This window comes from Moschus berezovskii, chromosome 6 (assembly GCF_049115385.1).
Source record: "Moschus berezovskii isolate FMDL1 chromosome 6, NW_MosBer_1.0, whole genome shotgun sequence".
In the NCBI taxonomy this organism is placed as follows: domain Eukaryota; kingdom Metazoa; phylum Chordata; class Mammalia; order Artiodactyla; family Moschidae; genus Moschus; species Moschus berezovskii.
In genome coordinates this window covers 34,572,817-34,593,756 of record NC_142465.1, presented here as the reverse complement: position 1 = coordinate 34,593,756, position 20,940 = coordinate 34,572,817, and the positions used below count along the sequence as shown (strand labels likewise).

The following is a 20,940-nucleotide window of genomic DNA, read 5'->3' as shown; positions in this document are numbered from 1 at the left end:
ATTCAAAAACATCAATTCTTTGGCGCTTAGCCTTCTTTATAGTCCAACTCTCACATCCCTACATGACTACTGGGAAAACCGTAGCTTTGACCAGATGGACCTTTGTCGGTAAAGTAATGTCTCTGCTTTTTAATATGCTGTCTAGGTTAGTCATAGCTTTTCTTCCAGGGAGCAAGCATCTTTTAATTTCATGGCTGCAGCCACCATCCAGAGGGATTTTGGAGTTGAAGAAAATAAAATCTCTTACTGTTTGCATTGTTGCCCCTCTATTTGCTATGAAGTGATGGGACCGGGTGCTACGATCTTATTTTTTTGTAAGTTGAGTTTTAAGCCAACTTTTTCACTCTCCTCTTTCACTTTCATCAAGAGGCTCTTTAGTTCCTCTTCGCTTTCTGCCATAGGGTGGTGTCATCTGCATATCTGAGGTTATTGCTATTTTTTCCAGCAGTCTTGATTCCAGCTTTTGCTTCATCCAGCTCAGCATTTCACATTATATACTCTGCATAGAAGTTGAATAAGCAGAGTGACAATATACAGCCTTGGTGTACTCTTTCCCAATTTTGAACCAGTCTGTTGTTCCATGTCCGGTTCTAACTGTTGTTTTTGACCTGCATACAGATTTCTCAGGAGGCAGGTAATGTGGTCTGGTATTCCCATCTCTTGAAGAATTTTCCATAGTTTGTTGTTATCCACACAACTGAAGGCTTTGGCATAGTCAATGAAGCAGAAGTAGATGTTTTTCTGGAATTCTCTTGCTTTATCTATGAACTAGTGGATGTTGGCAATTTGATCTCTGGTTCCTCTGCCTTCATAATCCATTCATATTTAGTATAATCTTTATATAGCTAGGTTTCTCTCTGCCATTTTGATGTTTGTTTTTTGTATTATATCTTTTGGTTTAATTGTTCCTCCTTTATTACCTTATTTTGTGTTCAATTCAGTTCAGTCACTCAGTCGTGTCCAACTCTTTACGACCCCATGGACTGCAGCACGCCAGACCTCCATGTCCCTCACCAACTCCCAGAGTTTACTCAAACTCATGTTCATTGAGTCGGTGATGCCATCCAACCATTTCATCCTCTGTTGTCCCCTTCTCCTCCCGCCTTCAGTCTTTCCCAGCATCAGGGTCTTTTCAAATGAATCAGTTCTTCGCATCAGATGGCCGAAGTATTGGAGTTTCAGTTTCAGCATCAGTCCTTCCAATGAATATTCAGAACTGATTTCCTTTAGGATGGACTGGTTGGATCTCCTTGCAGTCCAAGGGACTCTCAAGAGTCTTCTCCAACACCACAGTTCAAAAGCATCAATTCTTCGGTGCTCAACTTTCTTTATAGTCCAACTTTCACATCTGTACATGACTATTGGAAAAACCGTAGCCTTGACTAGACGGACCTTGGTTGGCAAAGTAATGTCTCTGGCTTTTTAATATGCTGTCTATGTTGTCATAACTGTTCTTCCAAGGAGCAAGCATCTTTTAATTTCATGGCTGCAATCACCATCTGCAGTGATTTTGGAGCGCCCAAAAATAAAGTCTGACACTGTTTTCACTCTTTCCCCATCTATTTGCCATGAAGTGATGGGACCAGATGCCATGATCTTAGTTTTCTGAATCTTGAGTTTAAAGCCAACTTTTTCACTCTCCTCTTTCACTTTCATCAAGATACTCTTTAGTTCTTCTTCGCTTTCTGCCATAAGGGTGGTGTCATCTGCATATCTGAGGTTATTGTTATTTCTCCCAGCAATCTTGATTTCAGCTTGTGCTTCTTCCAGCCCAGTGTTTCTCATGATGTACTCTGCATATAGATTAAATAAGCAGGGTGACAATATACAGCCTTGATGTACTCCTTTCCCGATTTGGAACCAGTCTGTTATTCCATGTCCAATTCTAACTGTTGCTTCTTGGCCTGCATACAGATTTCTCAGGAGGCAGATCAGGTGGTCTGGTATTCCCATCTCTTTAAGAATTTACCAGTTTGTTGTGATACACACAGTCAAAGGCTTTGACATAGTCAGTAAAGCAGAAGTAGATGTTTTTCTGGAACTCTCTTGCTTTTTCGATAATCCAGCGGATGTTGGTAACTTGATCTCTGGTTCCTTTGCCTTTTCTAAATCCACCTTGAACATCTGGAAGTTCATGGTTCACGTACTGTTGAAGCCTGGCTTGGAGAATTTTGAACATTATTTTGCTAGTGTGTGAGATAAGTGCAATTGTGTGGTAGTTTGAGCATTCTTTGGCATTGCCTTTCTTTGGGATTAGAATGAAAACTGACCTTTTCCAGTCCTGTGGCCACTCTGAGTTTTCCAAATTTGCTGGCATATTGAGTGCAGCACTTTCACAGCATCATCTTTTTTTAAAATTAATTTGTTTAATTGGAGGCTTATTATTTTATAATATTAGAGTGGTTTTTGCCATACATTGAAATGAATCAGCCATGGGTGTACATGTGTTCCCCATCCTGAACCCCTCTCCCACCTCCCTCTCCATCCCAGCCCTTGAGGTCTTCTCAGTGCACTGGCCCTGAGCGCCCTGTCTCATGCATTGAACATGGACTGGCAATCTATTTCACATATGGTGATATACATGTTTCAATACTATTCTCTCAAATCATCCCACCCTTGCCTACTCCCAGAGTCCAAAAGTCTGTTCTGTTTACATCTGTGTCTCCTTTGCTGTCTCGCATATAGGGTAATCATTAAAATCTTTCTAAATTCCATATATATGCGTTAATATACTGTATTGGTCTTTTTCTTTCTGACTTACTTCACTCTGTATAATAGGCTCCAGTTTCATCCACCTCGTTAGAACTGATTCAAATGCATTCTTTTTAATCACAGTATCATCTTTTAGGATTTTAAATAGCTCATAGATTTTTTTTAAGTGTATGATTTTAATTATTTTGTTTTGCTGTTGTCTTTTGTTCTTGCTGTCTTTGAGTTATTTTCTTTTCCTTTAAAAATTTTTAAATCAGCTGCCCTTTATGTCTCCAAAGTTTTGAAATACCACTCTGGATATTATAATCTTTATGGGTTTGTATTTCTTCTCCAGAAAATAAAAAGAATAATTACCCGTATCACAATAACTGGAGAAAACCTCAGTAGAAACTCAACACTGTTTTTCAGTGAGAAATACCTGATGTATATTTTGTTTAGTGAAGACAGTTGGCCGTGTACTAAGCAAGGTGGAAATTGCTAATGTGGTCAATTTAAAAAGAAGCAAATAATTTAAAATACAAAGGCTTCCAGGTTATGAGTTATTTTCTTAGTGCTTGCTCTAGACATTCCAAAATGCATTTTAATTTATCACAGTCTACTTTAGATTAATGCTAGTTTAATTCTGTAAGATAGCATTTCTTACTCCCTCCTTTGTACAGTTATTGTCATATATATTATATTTATTATAAATATAACAATAATGTTATTACTGCTTTATGCAATCTTCTAAATAATTTTAGAGAATATATATATATATATAGCATTTCTTACTCCCTCCTTTGTACAGTAATTGTCATACATATTATATTTGTTATAAACATAACAATAGTGTTGTTATTACTGCTTTATACAATCTTCTAAATAATTTTAGAGAATATATATATATATATGGCATGTGGAGTCTTAGTTTCCCAAACAGGGATCAAATTCATATCCCCTACATTGAAAGTGCAGAGTCCTAGCTACTGGACCACCAGGGAAGTCCCAAGAGAATAAAATTTTTAGAATGCATTCTTTTATATTTACCCATATATTTCCTTTTCCCATTACTTTTCATTTCTTGTATAGATTCAAGTTACCATCTGGTGTCAGTGGATTCTCTTAATTTATTGGGGATGTCTGTTTCATGTTCATTTTATAAAATAACTTTATTTTTATGTTTGGCTATGCTGGGTGTTCCTTGCTGCTCAGGCTTTCCTCTAGTTAGGCAAGCAGGGCTACTCTCGGTGCACAGGCTTCTCATTGTGGTGACTTCTCTTGTTGTGGACCGTGAGCTCTAGGACATGCAGGCTGCTGTAGTTGCAGCCAGTGTGCTCAGGAGTTGCGGTTCCTGGGCTCTAGAGCACAGGTTCAATAGTTGTGGCACATGGGTTTAGTTGCTCTGCGGCATGTAGAATCTTCCCGAATCAGGGATCAAACCCGTGTCTCCTACACTGGCAGGCAGATTCTTTACTACTAAGCCACCAGGGAACCCCTATCGTCATTTTTGAAAGACAATTTAGCTATCTAGATACAATATTCTTTTTTTAAAGTTTTTAATTGGAGGATGATTACTTTCTAATATTGCATTGGCCTCTGCAATATATGAACATGAATCAGCCATAGGTATAGGTATGTCCCCTCCCTCCTGAACCTCCCTCCCACCTTCCTCCCCATCTTGCCCTTCTAGATTATCACAGGGCACTGATTTGAGCTCCCTGCATCATACAGTAAATTTCACTAGCTATCTAAATTACATATGGCAGTGTATGTGTTTCAATGCTGTTCTCTCCATTTGTCCCACCCTGCCCTTCCCGCTCTGTGTCAACAAGTCTTTTCTCCATGTCTGTCTCCACTGCTGCCCTGCAAATAGGTTCATCAGTACCATCCTTCTAGATTCCGTATATATGCTTTAGAATACAGTATTTATCTTTCTCTTTGTGACTCACTTCACTGTGTATAATAGGTTCTCAGTTCATCCACCTTATTAGAACAGAGTCACATTTGTTCCTTTTTATGGCTGAGTAATATTCCAATCCTGGGTGTTCATTGGAAGGACTGATGCTAAAGCTGGAACTGCAATACTTTGGCCACCTTATGCAACAAGTTGACTCACTGGAAAAGACTCTGATGCTGGGAAAGGTTGGGGGCGGGAGGAGAAGGGGACGACAGAGAATGAGATGGCTGGATGGCATCACCGACTCTGTGGACATGGGTTTGAGTGAACTCCGGGAGTTGGTGATGGACAGGGAGGCCTGGCGTGCTGTGATTCATGGGGTCGCGGAGAGTCGGACACGACTGAGCGACTGAACTGAACTGAATATTCCATTGTATATGTACCACAGCTTTCTTATCCATTCATCTGTCAATGGACATCTAGGTTGCTTTCATGTCCTAACTATTGTAAATAGTGCTGCAATGAACAGTGGGGTGCTTGTGTCTTTATCAGTTATGGTTTCCTCAGAGTATATGTCCAATAGTGGGATTGTTGGGTCATATGGTAGTTTTATTCCTAGTTTTTTAAGGGATCTCCACACTGTTCTTCATAGTGGCTGTTATCAATTTGTATTCCCATCAACAGTGCAAGAGGGTTCCCCTTTCTCCATACCCTCTCCAGCATTTATTGTTTGTGGATTTTTTGATGATGGCCATTCTGACCATTATTAGGTGATACCTCATTGTAGTTTTGATTTGCATTTCTCTAATATGGGGACACAACTGAGTGACTGAACTGAACGGAATAATGAGCAGTGTTGAGCATCTTTTCATGTGTTTATTAGCCATCTGTGGATACAGAATTCTTACTTGACAGTATTTTCTTTCAGCATTTTGAATATGTTACTTCATTGCCTTCTGGCTTCCCTTGTTTCTGTTGAGAAGTTAGCCACTAGTTATATCTTTGTGTCCCTGTAAAATGATACTCCCAAGATTTTCTGTTTTGGGCTTTCATCAGTTTTACTATATATCTAGGTATGGATTTCTGTGTTTCTGTTGTCATGGTTCGTTTAGATTCTTAAAGTGTAGATTAATTGTAAAAGTCAGTTTGTATAGTTTTTGGTCACTGTTTCTATATCCTTTCCACTTCTGGAACTCCTATTTCATGTATGTTGGTACATTTGACATTGTTCCACAGGTCTTTAAGGCTCTGTTTGTTTTTCTTTATTCTTTTCTCTTTTTTCAGATTAGATAATTTCTGTTACTCTTTCTTCAGGTTTATTTTTTATTCTGCTTCAGTGTTCAACTCTGGGGTTTTGTTTGGTCTTTTTTATAATTGTTTTTTGTTGTTGAGATTTTCTATTTGTTTAAGGCATTGTTCTTATAATTTTCCTTAGTCTTTTAAAGCACTTTGAAGTCTCTATGTTTGCTAAGGCTGGCATTGGACCTACTCAGGGATGTTTTCAATCACATGGGGTCTTTTTTACCTTCTCAGTTTGGGTCACACTTTCTTGCATTTTTACATCTTACAAATTTTTGTTGAAACTGTGGACATTTTACATAATATATTGTAGCAGTTTTGGATTCTGATTTTTTTCCCTGTTGAGGGTTGCTGTTGCTTTGTTATTATTGTTGTTTTTAAAGTAACTTGCCTGAGCTAAATCTGTGGAATTTTTCTGTGTGGTGTGTGACTGCTGATATCTGCTCATTTTTTTGTTATTTTAATTTGTTTCAATTTTTGTGTTTGGCTTCCTGGAGTGACACCTACATCTGCATTGCTTCAGTTCAGTTCAGTTCAGTTGCTCAGTCGTGTCCGACTCCTTGCGACCCCATGAATCACAGCACGCCAGGCCTCCCTATCACCAACTCCCAGAGTTCACTCAAACTCATGTCCATCAAGTCGGTGATGCCATCCAGCCATCTCATTCTCTGTCATCCCCTTCTCCTCCTGCCCCCAATCCCTCCCAGCATCAGTCTTTTCCAGTGAGTCAACTCATCACATGAGGTGGCCAAAGTATTGCAGTTTCAGCTTTAGCATCAGTCCTTCCAATGAACACCCAGGATTGATCTCCTTTAGAATGGACTAGTTGGATCTCCTTGCAGTCCAAGGGACTCTCAAGAGTCTTCTCCAGCACCACAGTTCAAAAGTATCAATTCTTCGGCGATTAGCTTTCTTCACAGTCCGACTCTCACATCCATACATGACCACTGGAAAAACCATAGCCTTGACTAGACGGACCTTTGTTGGCAAAGTAATGTCTCTGCTTTTTAATATACTATCTGGGTTGGTCAACTTTCCTTCCAAGGAGTAAGCATCTTTTAATTTCATGGCTGCAATCAGCATCCACAGTGATTTTCGAGCCCAAAAAAGTAAAGTCTGACACTGTTTCCCCATCTATTTCCCATGAAGTGATGGGACCAGATGCCATGAGCTTTGTTTTCTGAATGTTGAGCTTCAAGCCAACCTTTTCACTCTCCTCTTTCACTTTCATCAAGAGGCTTTTGAGTTCCTCTTCACTTTCTGCCATAAGGGTGGTGTCATCTGCATATCTGAGGTTATTGATATTTCTCCCGGCAATCTTGATTCCAGCTTGTGCTTCTTCCAGCCCAGCGTTCCTCATGATGTACTCTGCATATAAGTTAAATAAGCAAGGTGACAATATACAACCTTGATGTACTCCTTTTCCTATTTGGAACCAGTCTTAGTGGTCAGTTTATGATTGGTCAAAGATTGTGCTAGATAGTGTGCTAGGTATTGTCCTAAATACCTAGTGAGACTTCTACTCTTTCCTGATCTTTATCTGTTTGAGGAAGCGCCTTCAAAATTCAGACCATTTCGAAATCTAATTTTACCTTCCACCAGGCCCTTTTATGTCTTTTTTGCCTGTGTATGCAGGCTCCTGGTGGACCCTCTCCAGTGTGAATGTGTAGACATTTATTGAGGTCCCTTATAGTTTCTTCTCCATATTTCCTTTTTAAATTTCTGACTAGTTTGCTGCCCCATTGTTTGCACTAACTATGACAGCGACCTCAGGCTATTGGAGCCCTTGGTCTTGCTTTTCTGTTTGCCCCCAAGAATGCAAACTCTTCCTGAAAATGCAGATAGGATAGGCATGGGCTTTTCCTGTGCTTTGCTTTATGTAAAGTCAGCCTTCTTTGTCAGTGAAGCTGCTGGGTTTTACCACCTTGCTAGAACCAACTTCCCACTGACCTCTGGGGATGGGAGTAGCTTTAGACAGTAAAGCCACAGACTCCCTCTGTTCTCACCCCAAGTTCAGCAGTTTCTTATGAATAACTGCAGAGAAGGTAACATTTGAGAAAAAGCCTAAATGAGGTGAGGAAGTATTCCCTGTAGCTATCTAGGGTAAGAACAGTGCTGGCCGAGGCAACACCTTAAGGGCCTTAAGTTGAGAACATATCTAAGTTATAAAATGGACAACAAAGAGGCCAGTGTGGCTGGTATAGAATACCTGAGAGGAAGAGTAGCAGGATGTGAGGTCAGAGAGAGAAAGGGTGCATGTGGACGGGGTGTTAAGAGCAGATAAGACCTTTTAGGCCACTCTGAGGGCTCTGGCTTTTACTTTGAATGAAATGAGGAGCTGCTGGAGGACTTTGAACGGCATAGTTGGCACATAATGTCTTATAATTTTAAAACATTTATGTGAAACAGAAGCTATAGAGTGGCAGAATAGCAGACTCAGGATGCCAGTTAGGAGACTATTATAGTCTTGATTATAGCAATGCAGGTGAAAAATGATTGTGTCTTGGACAAAGGTGGTTGCAAGCAGAGATGGTAAGAAGTGGGCCAGTTCTGGTGTATGTAAAAGGTAGAACAGAGAGGATTTCTTCTGATGGATTGGTAGTGGGGAGGGAATGATACTGATCCCTTATTTCAAAGGAATTTTCCTGTATTTCATCTGTGAATGTTTTTTCTGTTCCCTTTATTGAGTCCTCTGTTTTTGGAGTCTATTATATTGATTCTAGTTATCCTTAGATTAGATCATTTTTATCTTCTAATTGCTTAACTTCTTTTATGTTTTTATTATTATTATTATTCTGAAAGCCATCCCATTTCTCCATCTCATTCAATTTTCATTTGAATATGTTCTGTTTCTGATACCTTATTAAATCTGTAATTGTATTTGTTTTTCAGATTTTCTTAGCTTTGCGGTCATCTTTCTTTTCATTCTGTTTATCCTTATTCATTTTTTCATTTATTTCCTAGCTCTTATTTTATTTAATCTAAATTCTTATTTAAAGTATTCAAATAAGTATTCAATGAAAAATCTTTGATTTGGGAGGTTATATTGTTCTCCAGGTTTAGTTCTTCATCTGCTATCTGCTACATGGTAATTTGTTTTCTCTCATTGTCTTTCTCTTTTGTTACTGGAGATTTGATAGTTGCTGTGTCATTTTTATTGATTGCACATTGCAGGCTCTCAGTTCCCCAATCAAGGATCGAACCCAGGCACGTGTCAATGAACGCTCAGAGTGCTAAGCACTGGACTGTCAGGGAATTCCGTAAGAGGCTGTTACTCTGAAGTCTTTATTTTACCTTTATCCTTTTTTTAAACTTCATTTTATATTGGAGTATAGCCAATTAGCAGTGTTGTGGTAGTTTCAGGTACACAGCAGGCAACTCTGAGAACAGGCTTTTACTCTTGATAGATTTTTTTTTTTTAACTTACTCATGACTTATCCCTTTTATTCTCCTCCACACTAAAAAAAATAAGAGTTTACTCTTATTTCCTTCTTGGGTTACATTTTGTAAAGTTTTTTTTTTTGTATCAGGTTTCTGGGTATAAGAGTTCCATGACCCTCCTCATGCTTTCTTTACCCAGAAATTTTGGACTTGTATTTATTAAATGTTTAGTAATAAGGGAGGAAAAAGGCATTTGTATCTTTGCAATTTATAAAAGCTTTCTGTAGTATTGACTAATCCACATTCTGATGTTTCAGTTTTCCTTATTAAATCCCTTTATTCTCTCTTTTTCCCTCTCACCCTCCCCACAAATGTCTTGTAACTATATTTGAGCTGGGAAACCTGAGGAGGGATTAGATAAAGGAACTTATAGAGGAAGAGAAAAGACCCTTGATTTATATAGGAAGAGCAGGTGGTAAGAGAGATCTTAGGGAGTGATAAAAAGTAACTATTTTAGTTCGTGAAGTAGAGATGGAGATAAGATTTTTGAGATAGATGCAAGAAGAATAAGAAAACATGCTTTCTGAACTGAGAAGATAGTTTGATTATAAGATTAAAATTTCTTAAGGAGCAAATTATTGCCTTTTTTAAAAAAAGGTTTACAATGATTTCTTTTTTGAGAAACTTTTACATAGGCATTTAGAACAGTCTTTGGGACTCTGTGGGAGAGGGTGAAGGTGGAATGATTGGGGAGAATGGAATTGTAGCATGTATATTATAAGTGACCAGTCCAGGTTCGGCGCATAAATTTTCCTCTGTTCATTTCTTTGCATTTGTGCTTTTTCAATAAAAATACTTTTAAAAAAAAATAAAAAAATAAAAATAAAAATCGAATTATAGTTGATTTACAATGTTGTTTTAATTAAAATATTGCTTCTTACAACTGTATTCTTTCTAGAGTAGTTATTTTTTTTTAAACAAGTGAATACCCTGGTTTTTTTTTCTCTCTCTCTTTTTTAAATAATTTGTTTATTTTTGGTTGCACTGGGTCTTCTTGCTGCATGCAGGCTTTCTCTAGTTGTGGAGAGCGAGAGTTGTTCTTTGTTGAGGTGCATGGGCTTCTTATTGTTTTGGCTTCTCTTGTCGCAGAGCACAGGCTCTAGGCGCATGGGCTTCAGTAGTTGCAGCATGCAGGCTCAGTAGTTGTAGCTCATGGGCTTTAGTTGCTCTGCAGCACATGGAATCTTCCTGAACCAGGGATTGAACCCATGTACCTGCATTGGCAGGCAGACTGTTACCCACTGTACCAATAGGGAAATCCTAGAGTAGTTTTTTTTTTTTTAATAACTAGTTTCATTTAGAAAAAGTATAAAATAAAACATGTGGATATCTGTTAAAATTTTTGTACAGCTGTTACTGTCATAGTGAATATGTGTGTATGTTTGTTTTCCCCTAGAATCTCCCTGGAAAAAGAGACATGAATGTCTGCGATGATATTTCTTGACACAAATTTGATATGAGAGAAGAAAAGGAGATCAACGGCTAGTGAACAGGATTTCAAATAACCAGGATTTTATATTTATCACCTCCAACTACAGCCTTCAGTTGCCTCCTTTTAAATCAAAGATAACTACAGTCAGAACCAAGACAAGGCAAAATAATACTTTTCCTCTGCATTTTTTGAGATTAAAGAAACCTGAAATGTCTAGGAAACAAAACCAGAAAGGTAAGATTCCATGTGGGCATGAATTGTTAAAAGCAGAGTTGTAGAGTCATGATCACCATTTCTATTTGTACATAGTTTTAAAAAATGTTCTCTTAATGTGTTTTGAATGGTGTTATACTTTTCCTCACCTAGTGCAGCACTACTGATAGTTATAACTTATCTTTTAGTCATGACCACAGTTAATTTTAGAAGAATATGGAACATTCACAACATTATCTGTTGTCCTTTTAACTAGCTGGATATTAGAGTATAGCTTATTGTGTTACTAGTTTGGGAATTCATATAACAATTGCTTTTCTTCTCTTATAAACTTATTAAATTGTAATATAATTTCAGGAAATCCAAACTCATCTTGAAAGTGTACTTTTTGGAGGGTGAATGTACGTTGTAGAGGTGGGATATAAGTTCCTGCAGGGTATTCTGTATCATGTGAGTTGATGTTTCTCTGGAGACAGGAAATGAAACAAGTAAATGCTTCTAGTCACTGATTCTTCTTTAGCTTTCCTTCTGGGATTGTGACTCTAGCTTTTTGTGTAAAGTATAAGTTGCAGAGAGTCAAGAAATATAAAAAATAGTTATATAGAGGAAAGGACAACAGAGACTACACTTTTTCAGCTTTCCGAGAAGACAAATAGCACTTAAAACTGTCACACATAACTGGAATATATTTGTTAAAAGAATGACCATAGCTATGCTAGATTTTTTTCCCCTCATTTAGTTTAAATTTCAATATAAAGTTGATGTTCTTTAATTCAAAACAAAGCTACAGATTCAGATCTCACATGCTAAATATGAAGGGAATGCTTAATTTTTTTTTAATTGAAGCATAGTTAGTATACAATGTTACCTTAGTTTCAGGTATTCAGCAAAGTGATTCAGATGTGTGTGTATACACATATGCATTGTTCTTTTCCATTCAGTTCAGTTCAGTTCAGTTCAGTTGCTCATTCGTGTCCGACTCTCCGCAACCCCATGAATCACAGCACGCCAGGCCTCCCTGTCCATCACCAACTCCCGGCGTTCACTCAAACTCATGTCCACAGAGTCGGTGATGCCATCCAGCCATGTCATTCTCTGTCGTCCCCTTCTCCTCCCCCCCCAACCTTTCCCAGCATCAGAGTCTTTTCCAGTGAGTCAACTCGTCACATGAGGTGGCCAAAGTATTGGTGTTTCAGCTTTAGCATCAGTCCTTCCAATGAACACCCAGGATTGATCTCCTTTAGAATGGACCGGTTGGATCTCCTTGCAATCCATGGGACTCTCAAGAGTCTTCTCCAACACCACAGTTCAAAAGCATCAATTCTTCGGCGATCAGCTTATACAGTAAATGTAGATTTTAGATCACATCATAGGCATTAAATGCTAACAAATTTCGACTAAACGTAGCCTGCATATACACTTAGTTGAAACAAATAAGGTTTTTATGTCATTAGGACTTTCTCTGAAACAAATATATATACTTATATATAACCTATATATATATTGGCTTTATATATATATATATATATATAAAACTATATTCTTCGGCACTCAGCTTTCTTTATAGTCCAACTCTCACATCCATACCTGACTGCTAGAAAAACCATAGCTTTGACTAGATGCACCTTTGTTGGCAAAGTAATGTCTCTGCTTTTTAATGTGCTGTCTAGGCTGGTCAAGCCACTCCATTACTCTTGCCTGGAAAATCCCATGGATGGAGGAGCCTGGTAGGCTGCAGTCCGTGGGGTCGCTAAGGGTCGGACACGACTGAGCGACTTCACTTTCACTTTTCACTTTCACACATTGAAGAAGGAAATGGCAACCCACTCCAGTGTTCTTGCCTGGAGAATCCCAGGGACGGGGGAGCCTGGTGGGCTTCTGTCTGTGGGGTCACGCAGAGTCAGACACGACTGAAGTGATGCAGCAGCAGCAGCAGCAGGCTGGTCATAACTTTTCTTCCCAGGAGCAAGCGTCTTTTAATTTTAGTAGTCTAATGATTATGCTGACTTTATCAATTTAGTTATAATACATTAAAAAGATAGATACTATGGTAGTTTTTGTTCTCTAGAGACAACTCATTTATTAAGTGTCATTTTGAAATGAGTTATGCTTTTATTCCACAGTAGACCATGTTTCCATATTTTCCTGTATCAGTAACACTTGTGAATTTCTTAATGAAATATTTAGTGGAGTTAAACTTGTATGGCTTAAGTTAAAGTGAATTTTAATTATAACTATTGATTGCTCCAAGCCTTTTAGCCCAACACCTAGCAGAAGTCAATAAGATCAGTGTTTCTCAAACTGTGGTCTGTGAACTAAAGAAATACTTTAAAATGGAGAGTGTTTAGAAACTCTTTTGTAGTGGTTTGACAGTGCTGTAACATCCAGACCCTTTCAAGGCAGTTTTATTGAGGTATAATTTAAATACTACAAAACTCATCTATTATAAATGTATAGTTTTATTACTTTTAGTAAAAATTTTTTTTTTTTTTTTTTTAATTTTGGCCATACTGTGCAGCTTGCGGGATCTTAGTTCCCTGACCAGGGATTGATTGAATCCAGGTCCTCGGCAGTGAAAGTGCAGAGTCCTAACCACTGATTGCTAGGGAATTCCCTGCTTTTAGTAAATGTATACAGTTGCGCAACTATCACCATAATTCTATTTGAAAACACCTTCCTCACCCCTAAAGGTATACTAAGTTACCTGTCTACAATCAGTTCCTGCTTTCCCAGGCAGACATACCTACTTTCTCTGTCTTCAGTTTTGCCTTTTCTAGAGATTTCTGATAAACAGATAAATCCAGTATGGTTTTGTGTCTGGCTTCTTAATGCTGTTTTGGGGGTTCATTATTGTTTTTGAATGTATCAGTAGCTTGCCGCCTTTTACTGCTGAGTAGCATTAAGGTTACAAAAAGTCGCAGAGTGTTTTTTTTACACTTTGCTACTCATAATACTTGTGTGACCAGAAGTGTGGATGTTTCTCCCATATTGACCAATTCTCTGATACCAGCCAAGTGTCCCTACAATCCAATTCAATTCTGATACTATCTTCTTAGAGTTAGTGTTAGACCCCACAGGTTAAGGGCTCAGTCCCCCAAGACTGCTCCCGCTTCAGACACCAGTCCACGAGGAGCAGGTTCCCAAGTTATCCACTCTCAGACCATCTTGACTACAAATGGGTGGTTTCTACAACCCTCCTTCTCAGGTTCAGTAATTTGCTAGAATGCTCACAGAAGTAAGGGAAACCACTTAACCTACTTTTACTGGTTTATATACATAATAGAGGTTGTTATAAAGAATACAGATGAACAACCAGATGAAGGGATATATAGGGTAAGATCTGGAAGGGTCCCCAGTGCAGGAGCTTCCATCTCCATGAAGTTGAGGTGTACTACTCTTCCAGCACACTGATGCGTTCACGAACCTGAAAGCTCTCTGAATCCCATACTTTACAGAATTTTTTTCAAGGTTTTATCACATAAATGTGATGAAGTATTAACCCTTACCTCTAATTCCTCTCCTTTCCCTTACCCAACAGATGGGAGTGAGGCTGAACATTCCAAGCCTCTAATCATGGGTTGATCTTTTTGGTGATAAAGCCCACTTCCTGAAGCTCTCCAGGAGCCCACCAAGTTATTCGTTAGAACTGAAGATGTTCCTATTGCCCAGGAAATTTCAAGGCATTTACAATCTCTATTAGGAACTGGAGTCGAATACCAAATATTAGAACAGTGAGATGCTCCTAGCATCTTCATTGCTTAGGGAGTTATGAAGGTTTTAGGAGCACTAGCCAGAGTTAGAGATGAAGACCAAAATATTTATTTCTTATTATATTACAATATCACAGGTTATATCACATTTTGTCTTCCATTTACCAGGTAATTATTCATTTGGATTAGTTTCAGTTGTGGCTATTATGAATAATTATAAATTATGAACATTTGTCTACAAGTCTTTGTGTAGACATATGCTTTTGTTTCTCTTGGGGACATACCTAGGAGCAGAATTGTTTAACTTTCAAAGAAATTACCATGCCAACTGTTTTCCAAAGTGGCTGACCATTTTATAATCCCACCAGCAATAAAGTGTTGGTTTTGAATGCTTCTTGTCCTTGCTGACACTTGGTAAGGTATCATTTTCATTATAGCTATTTTTATAAATACAGCTATTTTTAACGTAGGTGTGTAAGGATATTTCATTCTGGTTTTGATTTGTACTTCCTTAATGTGGTTTTGATTGTACTTCCTTGATAGTCAACAATGTTCACTGTTTCTTCATGTGATTATTAGCCATTTGTATCTTCTTAGGTGAAATGTTTATTTAAATTCTTTATTCATTTTTACAAATTGGGTTATAGGTCTTTTCCCCCACACCCTGCAAATTTTTTTAATTGAGATATAGTTGATTTACAATATTATCTAAATTTCAGTTGTACAACATAGTGATTCATGATTTTTAAGGTTCAGTTCAGTCACTCAATCGTGTCCTACTCTTTGTGACCCCATGGACCGCAGCCTGTCCACGCCAGGCCTCCCTGTCCATCACCAACTGCCAGAGTTTACCCAAACTCATGTCCATCGAGTCGGTGATGCCATCCAGCCATCTCATCCTCTGTCATCCCCTTCTCCTCCTGCCCTCAATCTTTCCCAGCATCAGGCTCTTTTCAGATGAGTTGGTTCTTCTCATCAGGTGGCCAAAATATTGGAGTTGCAACTTCAACATCAGTCCTTCCAATGAACACTCAGAATTGATCTCCTTTAGGATGGACTGGTTGGATCTCCTTGCAGTCCAAGAGACTCTCAAGTCTTCTCCAACACCACAGTTCAAAAGCATCAATTCTTTGGTGCTCAGCTTTCTTTGTAGTCCAGCTCTCACATCCATACATGACTACTGGAAACACCATAGCTTTGGCTAGATGGACCTTTGTTGGCAAAGTAATGTCTCTGCTTTTTAATATATTATCTAGGTTGGTCATAACTTTTCTTCCCAGGAGTAGGCGTCTTTTAATTTCATGGCTGCAGTCACCATCTGCAGTGATTTTGGAGCCCCCCCAAAAATAAAGTCTGTCATTGTTTCAACTGTTTCCCCATCTATTTGCTATGAAGTGATGGGACCAGATGCCATGATCTTAGTTTTCTGAATGTTGAGTTTTAAGCCAACTTTTTCACTCTCCTCTTTCACTTTCATCAAGAGACTCTTTAGTTCTTCTTTGCTTTCTGCCGTAGGGATGGTGTCATCTGCGTATCTGAGGTTATTGATATTTCTCCTGGCAATCTTGATTCCAGCTTGTGCTTCTTCCAGCCCACATTTCTCATGATGTACTCTGCTGCTGCTGCTGCTGCTGCTAAGTCACTTCAGTCGTGTCCGACTCTGTGTGACCCCATAGACGGAAGCCCACCAGGCTCCCCCGTCCCTGGGATTCTCCAGGCAAGAACACTGGAGTGGGTTGCCATTTCCTTCTCCAATGTGTGAAAGTGGAAAGTGAAAAGTGAAAGTGAAGTCGCTCAGTCGTGTCCGACCCTTAGCGACCCCACGGACTGCAGCCTACCAGGCTCCTCCATCCATGGGATTTTCTAGGCAACAGTACGCTTCTTCCAGCCCACATTTCTCATGATGTACTCTGCATATAAGTTAAATAAGCAGGGTGACAATATACAGCCTTGACATACTCCTTTTCCTGTTTGGAACCAGTCTGTTGTTCCATGTCTAGTTCTAACTGTTGCTTCCTGACCTGCATACAGATTTCTCAAGGTGCAGGTCAGGTAGTCTGGTATTCCTATCTCTTTCAGAATTTTCCAGTTTATTATGATCCACACAGTCAAAGGCTTCAGCATAGTCAATAAAGCAGAAATAGATGTTTTTCTGGAACTCTCTTGCTTTCTCTGTGATCCAGCGGATGTTGGCAATTTGATCTCTGGTTCCTCTGCCCTTTCTAAAACCAGCTTGAACATCTGGAAATTCATGGTTCATGTATTGTTGAAGCCTGGCTTGGAGAATTTTAAGCATGACTTTACTAGCATGTGAGATGAGTGCAATTGTGCTGTAGTTTGAGCATTCTTTGGCATTGCCTTTCTTTGGGGTTATACCGCATTTATAGTTATTATAAGAGATTGTAAGTCTTCTTACTGAGTTGTAAGCATTTTTTATTCTGAGCATTATCAAGTATATGATTTGCAAATATATTTTCCCAGTCTGGCTCATCTTTTCATTTTCTTAATGGTATCTTTTTCTTTTTCCCCTGCTGTGCAGCTTGTGGGGTCTTAATTTTCTGATTAGGGATTGAACCTAGTCCTTAAGAGTCCTAATCAGTGGACCACCAGGAATTCCCAATGGTGTCTTTTTAAAAGTGAAAGTTTTTAACTTTGATAAAACCCACTGTATCTTTTCTTAAAGTGTAGAATAATAAGGTGAAGAGTAAATCTGATCTTCCCTGATGGCTCAGCAGTAGAGAACCTGCCTGCCAACGCAGGAGATGCAGGTTCGATCTATGGGTTGGGTCTATCCCCTGGAGAAGGAAATGGCGACCCACTGCAGTATTTTTACCTGGGAAGTCCCATGGAGAGGGGAGCCTGGCGGGCTACAGTCCATGGGGTCACAGCAAGCTGGACACAACTTGGTGACTGAACAATGACAGGGTGAGTCCTCCAACCCTTTCCCACACCAAAGCTTTATTGGCTATCCTGGTTCTTTTATATTTCCATAGAAATTTAGACTCAGCTTATCAATTCATGTAAAAATATCTGCTTGGAATCTGATAGTGACTGCTTTGAACCAATAGATTTGTGGTGAATTGGTTATCTTTGCAATATTGAGTCTTTCAGTTAATGACTGTAGCATATCTCTACATTTATTTAGATCTTACTTTCTCTCAGCAATGTTTTACAGGTTTAAGTGCACAGACCTTGCAATTTCTTTGTTGAGTTTATTCCTAAGTAGTTTATTCTTTTTAATGCTGCTGTGAATGGGACATTTGATTTTTGTTGTTGTTAAACTCACTTATTAGTTCAAGTAGTTTTTGGTAGGTAACTTAGATTTTCAATATATAAGACATGTCCTGTATGAATAAAGTTGGTTTTCTTCTCCTCCATTCTAGATGACTGTAATTTCTTTTTTCTTGCTTTCTGCATGGGCTTGAACTTCCAGTTCATTGTTGCAAAGAAGTATGAGAGCAGACATCTCTGCCTTGTTCTTACCCTTTGAGAGAAGCATTTCATCTTTTACCGTTGAATATGATGTTCAGTTGGTAAAGAATCTACCTGCAATGCAGGAGACCTCGGTTCAATTCCTGGGTTGAGAAGATCTGCTGGAGAAGGGATAGGCTTCCCACTCTAGTATTCTTGAGGTTCCCTTGTGGCTCAGCTGGTAAAGAATCCACCTGCAATGTGGGAGACCTGGGTTTGATCCTTGGGTTGGGAAGATGCCCTGGAGAAGGGAAAGGCTACCCAGTCCAGTATTCTGGCCTGGAAAATTCCATGGACTGTGGAGTCCATGGGGTCACAAAGAGTCAGACACGACTGAGTAACTTTCGCTTTCAATTCATGATGTTAGCTGTAGGTTTTTCCTGGAAACCCTTTATCAGTTTGAAGAAGGTCCTCTCTTTTCTTACCTTGCTGAGTTTTTACATCAATGTGTTTCTGATTTTGTCAGATGTTTTTTATGCATCTATTCTAGTGGTTCTCACACGGGGGTGATTTTGCCCCTTGGGGATATTTGGCAATGTCTGGAGACATGTTTTATTGGTCACAGCTGGGGGCCATGGTGCTATTGGTGTCTAGTGGGTGTGGGTCCAGGATGCTGTAAACATCCTACAGTACGCAGGACAGCCCTTCACAACAAAGATTTGTTGGCTTAAAATGTCAGTACTGCTGAAGTTGAGAAACTCTGATCTGTTGTTATGATGTGTTTTTGTCCTTTATTTATATAGAGTATTATGTTAACTTTCATATGTTAAACCAATTCCGCATTCCTGGTATAAATCCCACTTGGTCATAGTTGGCTATGTTACTGTTTTCTGTTTTCTTTGTAATAAATATCTACACCTGTATTCATGCAAGAGGTCTGCAGTTTTCTTTTCTTGTGATGTGTTTGTCTAGTGTACGATTTGTTCTGAAGAATATGCCATGTGTGCTTAAAGAGAATATGTATTGATCTGTTAGGTGGAGTATTCTATATATGTCAGTTAAATCAAGTTGGGTGATCATGATGTTCAAGTCATCTATATTCTTACTCATTTTCTGTTTAGTTCTGTCATTTACTAAGAGAAGAGTATTGAAATATTCAGCTGTAATTGTTGAATTGGTATTGTTCCTTTCTATTCCGGTTTTTAATTCACATATTTTAGGACTCTTATTAAATGTATATAGATTTATAATTGGTTATATATTGCCGATTGATTTTCTTATCATTATAATTTTTTTAAATCTAGTAATATTTTTGTCTTTAAAGTTTTAGTTTTTATACTGGTAATATAGCTATTCCAGCTCTCTTACAGTTACCATTTGGAAGAAATATATTTTTCATCTTTTACTTTCAATCTGTTTATGTCTTGGAATCTAAGAGATATCTCTTGTAGACACTATACAGGTAGATCTTGCTGTTTATCCAGTCCAACAACTCTGCATATGTGCATGCTAAGTCGCTTCAGTAGTGTCCAGCTCTTTGTGACCCCATGGACTGTAGCCCACCAGGTTCCTCTGTCCATGGGAATTTTCCAGGCAAGAATACTAGAGTGGGTTGCCATGCCCTCCTCTAGGAGATCTTCTCAACCCAGGGATCAAAATCCTGTTTCTTTCATCTCCTGCCTTGGCAGGTGCATTCTTTACCACTAGTGCCACCTTGGAAACCCCTCTAACAACGCTACCTTTTGATTATTTAGTCCTTTACATTTAAAATAATTATCAGTATGATTGGGTTCATGCCTGCCATTTGTTGTTTTCTGTATGTCTCATTTTTATTCCTTTTTACTCCTTTATTGCCTTCTTTTGTGTTAAACATACTTTTTAGTGTGTTTTAATTCTTCTGATTTTTAAAGCCATTTAAAAAAGTTATTTTATTAATGATTGCTCTAGGTTTTTATATGTACCTTTTACTTATTACAAGCTACTTCAGGCTAATATTGACTTAATTCTGGTAAAATATAGTAACTTTGTTCCAGTATAGCCTCATTTCCTCTCTTCCTGTTTTGTATTATTGTTTTCACATACATTATATCTATATATGATATAACTATATATTTAATTATAACAATATCATGTTATTTATTGCTTTAAACAATCTTATGCTTTTTGGAGAAATTGGAGAAGAGAAAATATATATATACCTAATCTCTAATTTTACCCAAATATTTTACCATTTTGAGTACCCTTAATTCTTTCCTCTGGATTTGAATTCCTGTCTGGCTTCATTTCCTTTCAGCCTGAAGGGCTTCGTTTAGTTTTTCTTGAAGGGCGTACCTGACAGAAGTGGATTCTTTTAGCTTTTTTAAAACTGGGGAATGTTTGTATTTTAACCTTCATTTTTGAAGATTAGTTTTACTGGTTATAGAATTCTTCTTTGACTTTTTTTTTTCCTTTAGCCCTTAGTATATGCCATTCCAGTGAATATGTTATAATATTCTTTGTTTGTGATGAGGCATTTTTCTTCTGTTGCTGGTAAGATTTTTCTCCTTGTCTTCTAACAGTTTGGCTGTTATACAGCTTGGTATGGCCTTCTTCGGAATTTCATCAAATGTTGGCCATTATTTCATCAAATTTTTTTTTCCTGCTGCTTTCACTCTTGCCTCTCCTGCTAGAAATCCTAGTATATGCATATTGGTAAGTTTGGTGTTATCCCAGAGGTAACTGAGGCAGTGTTCATTTTTCTTGCTTTTTTTCCCCCTACTTTTCAGATTGTTTACTTTCTATTGATTTCTTATTTATTTGTTTGTCTCTGCTGGGTCTTCGTTGCTCTTGGGCTTTTCTCTAGTTGC

General features: G+C 38.3%; 2 protein-coding genes across 2 annotated transcripts in view; both read left to right on the top strand.

The window, feature by feature from the left end:
• The window catches only part of LOC148777584 (uncharacterized), an 87,972-nt gene extending 77,110 nt beyond the window's left edge, over window positions 1-10,862 (top strand). The window contains exon 3 of the mRNA XM_088836995.1: window positions 10,725-10,862. Within this exon, the coding sequence (XP_088693121.1) occupies window positions 10,725-10,762 (38 nt within the window). The 3' untranslated portion in view covers window positions 10,763-10,862. The remainder of the gene's footprint in view (window positions 1-10,724) is intronic.
• The window catches only part of SPATS2 (spermatogenesis associated serine rich 2), a 69,218-nt gene continuing 59,137 nt past the window's right edge, over window positions 10,860-20,940 (top strand). Inside the window, exon 1 of the mRNA XM_055394514.2 lies at window positions 10,860-10,994. Within this exon, the coding sequence (XP_055250489.1) occupies window positions 10,970-10,994 (25 nt within the window). The 5' untranslated portion in view covers window positions 10,860-10,969. The remainder of the gene's footprint in view (window positions 10,995-20,940) is intronic.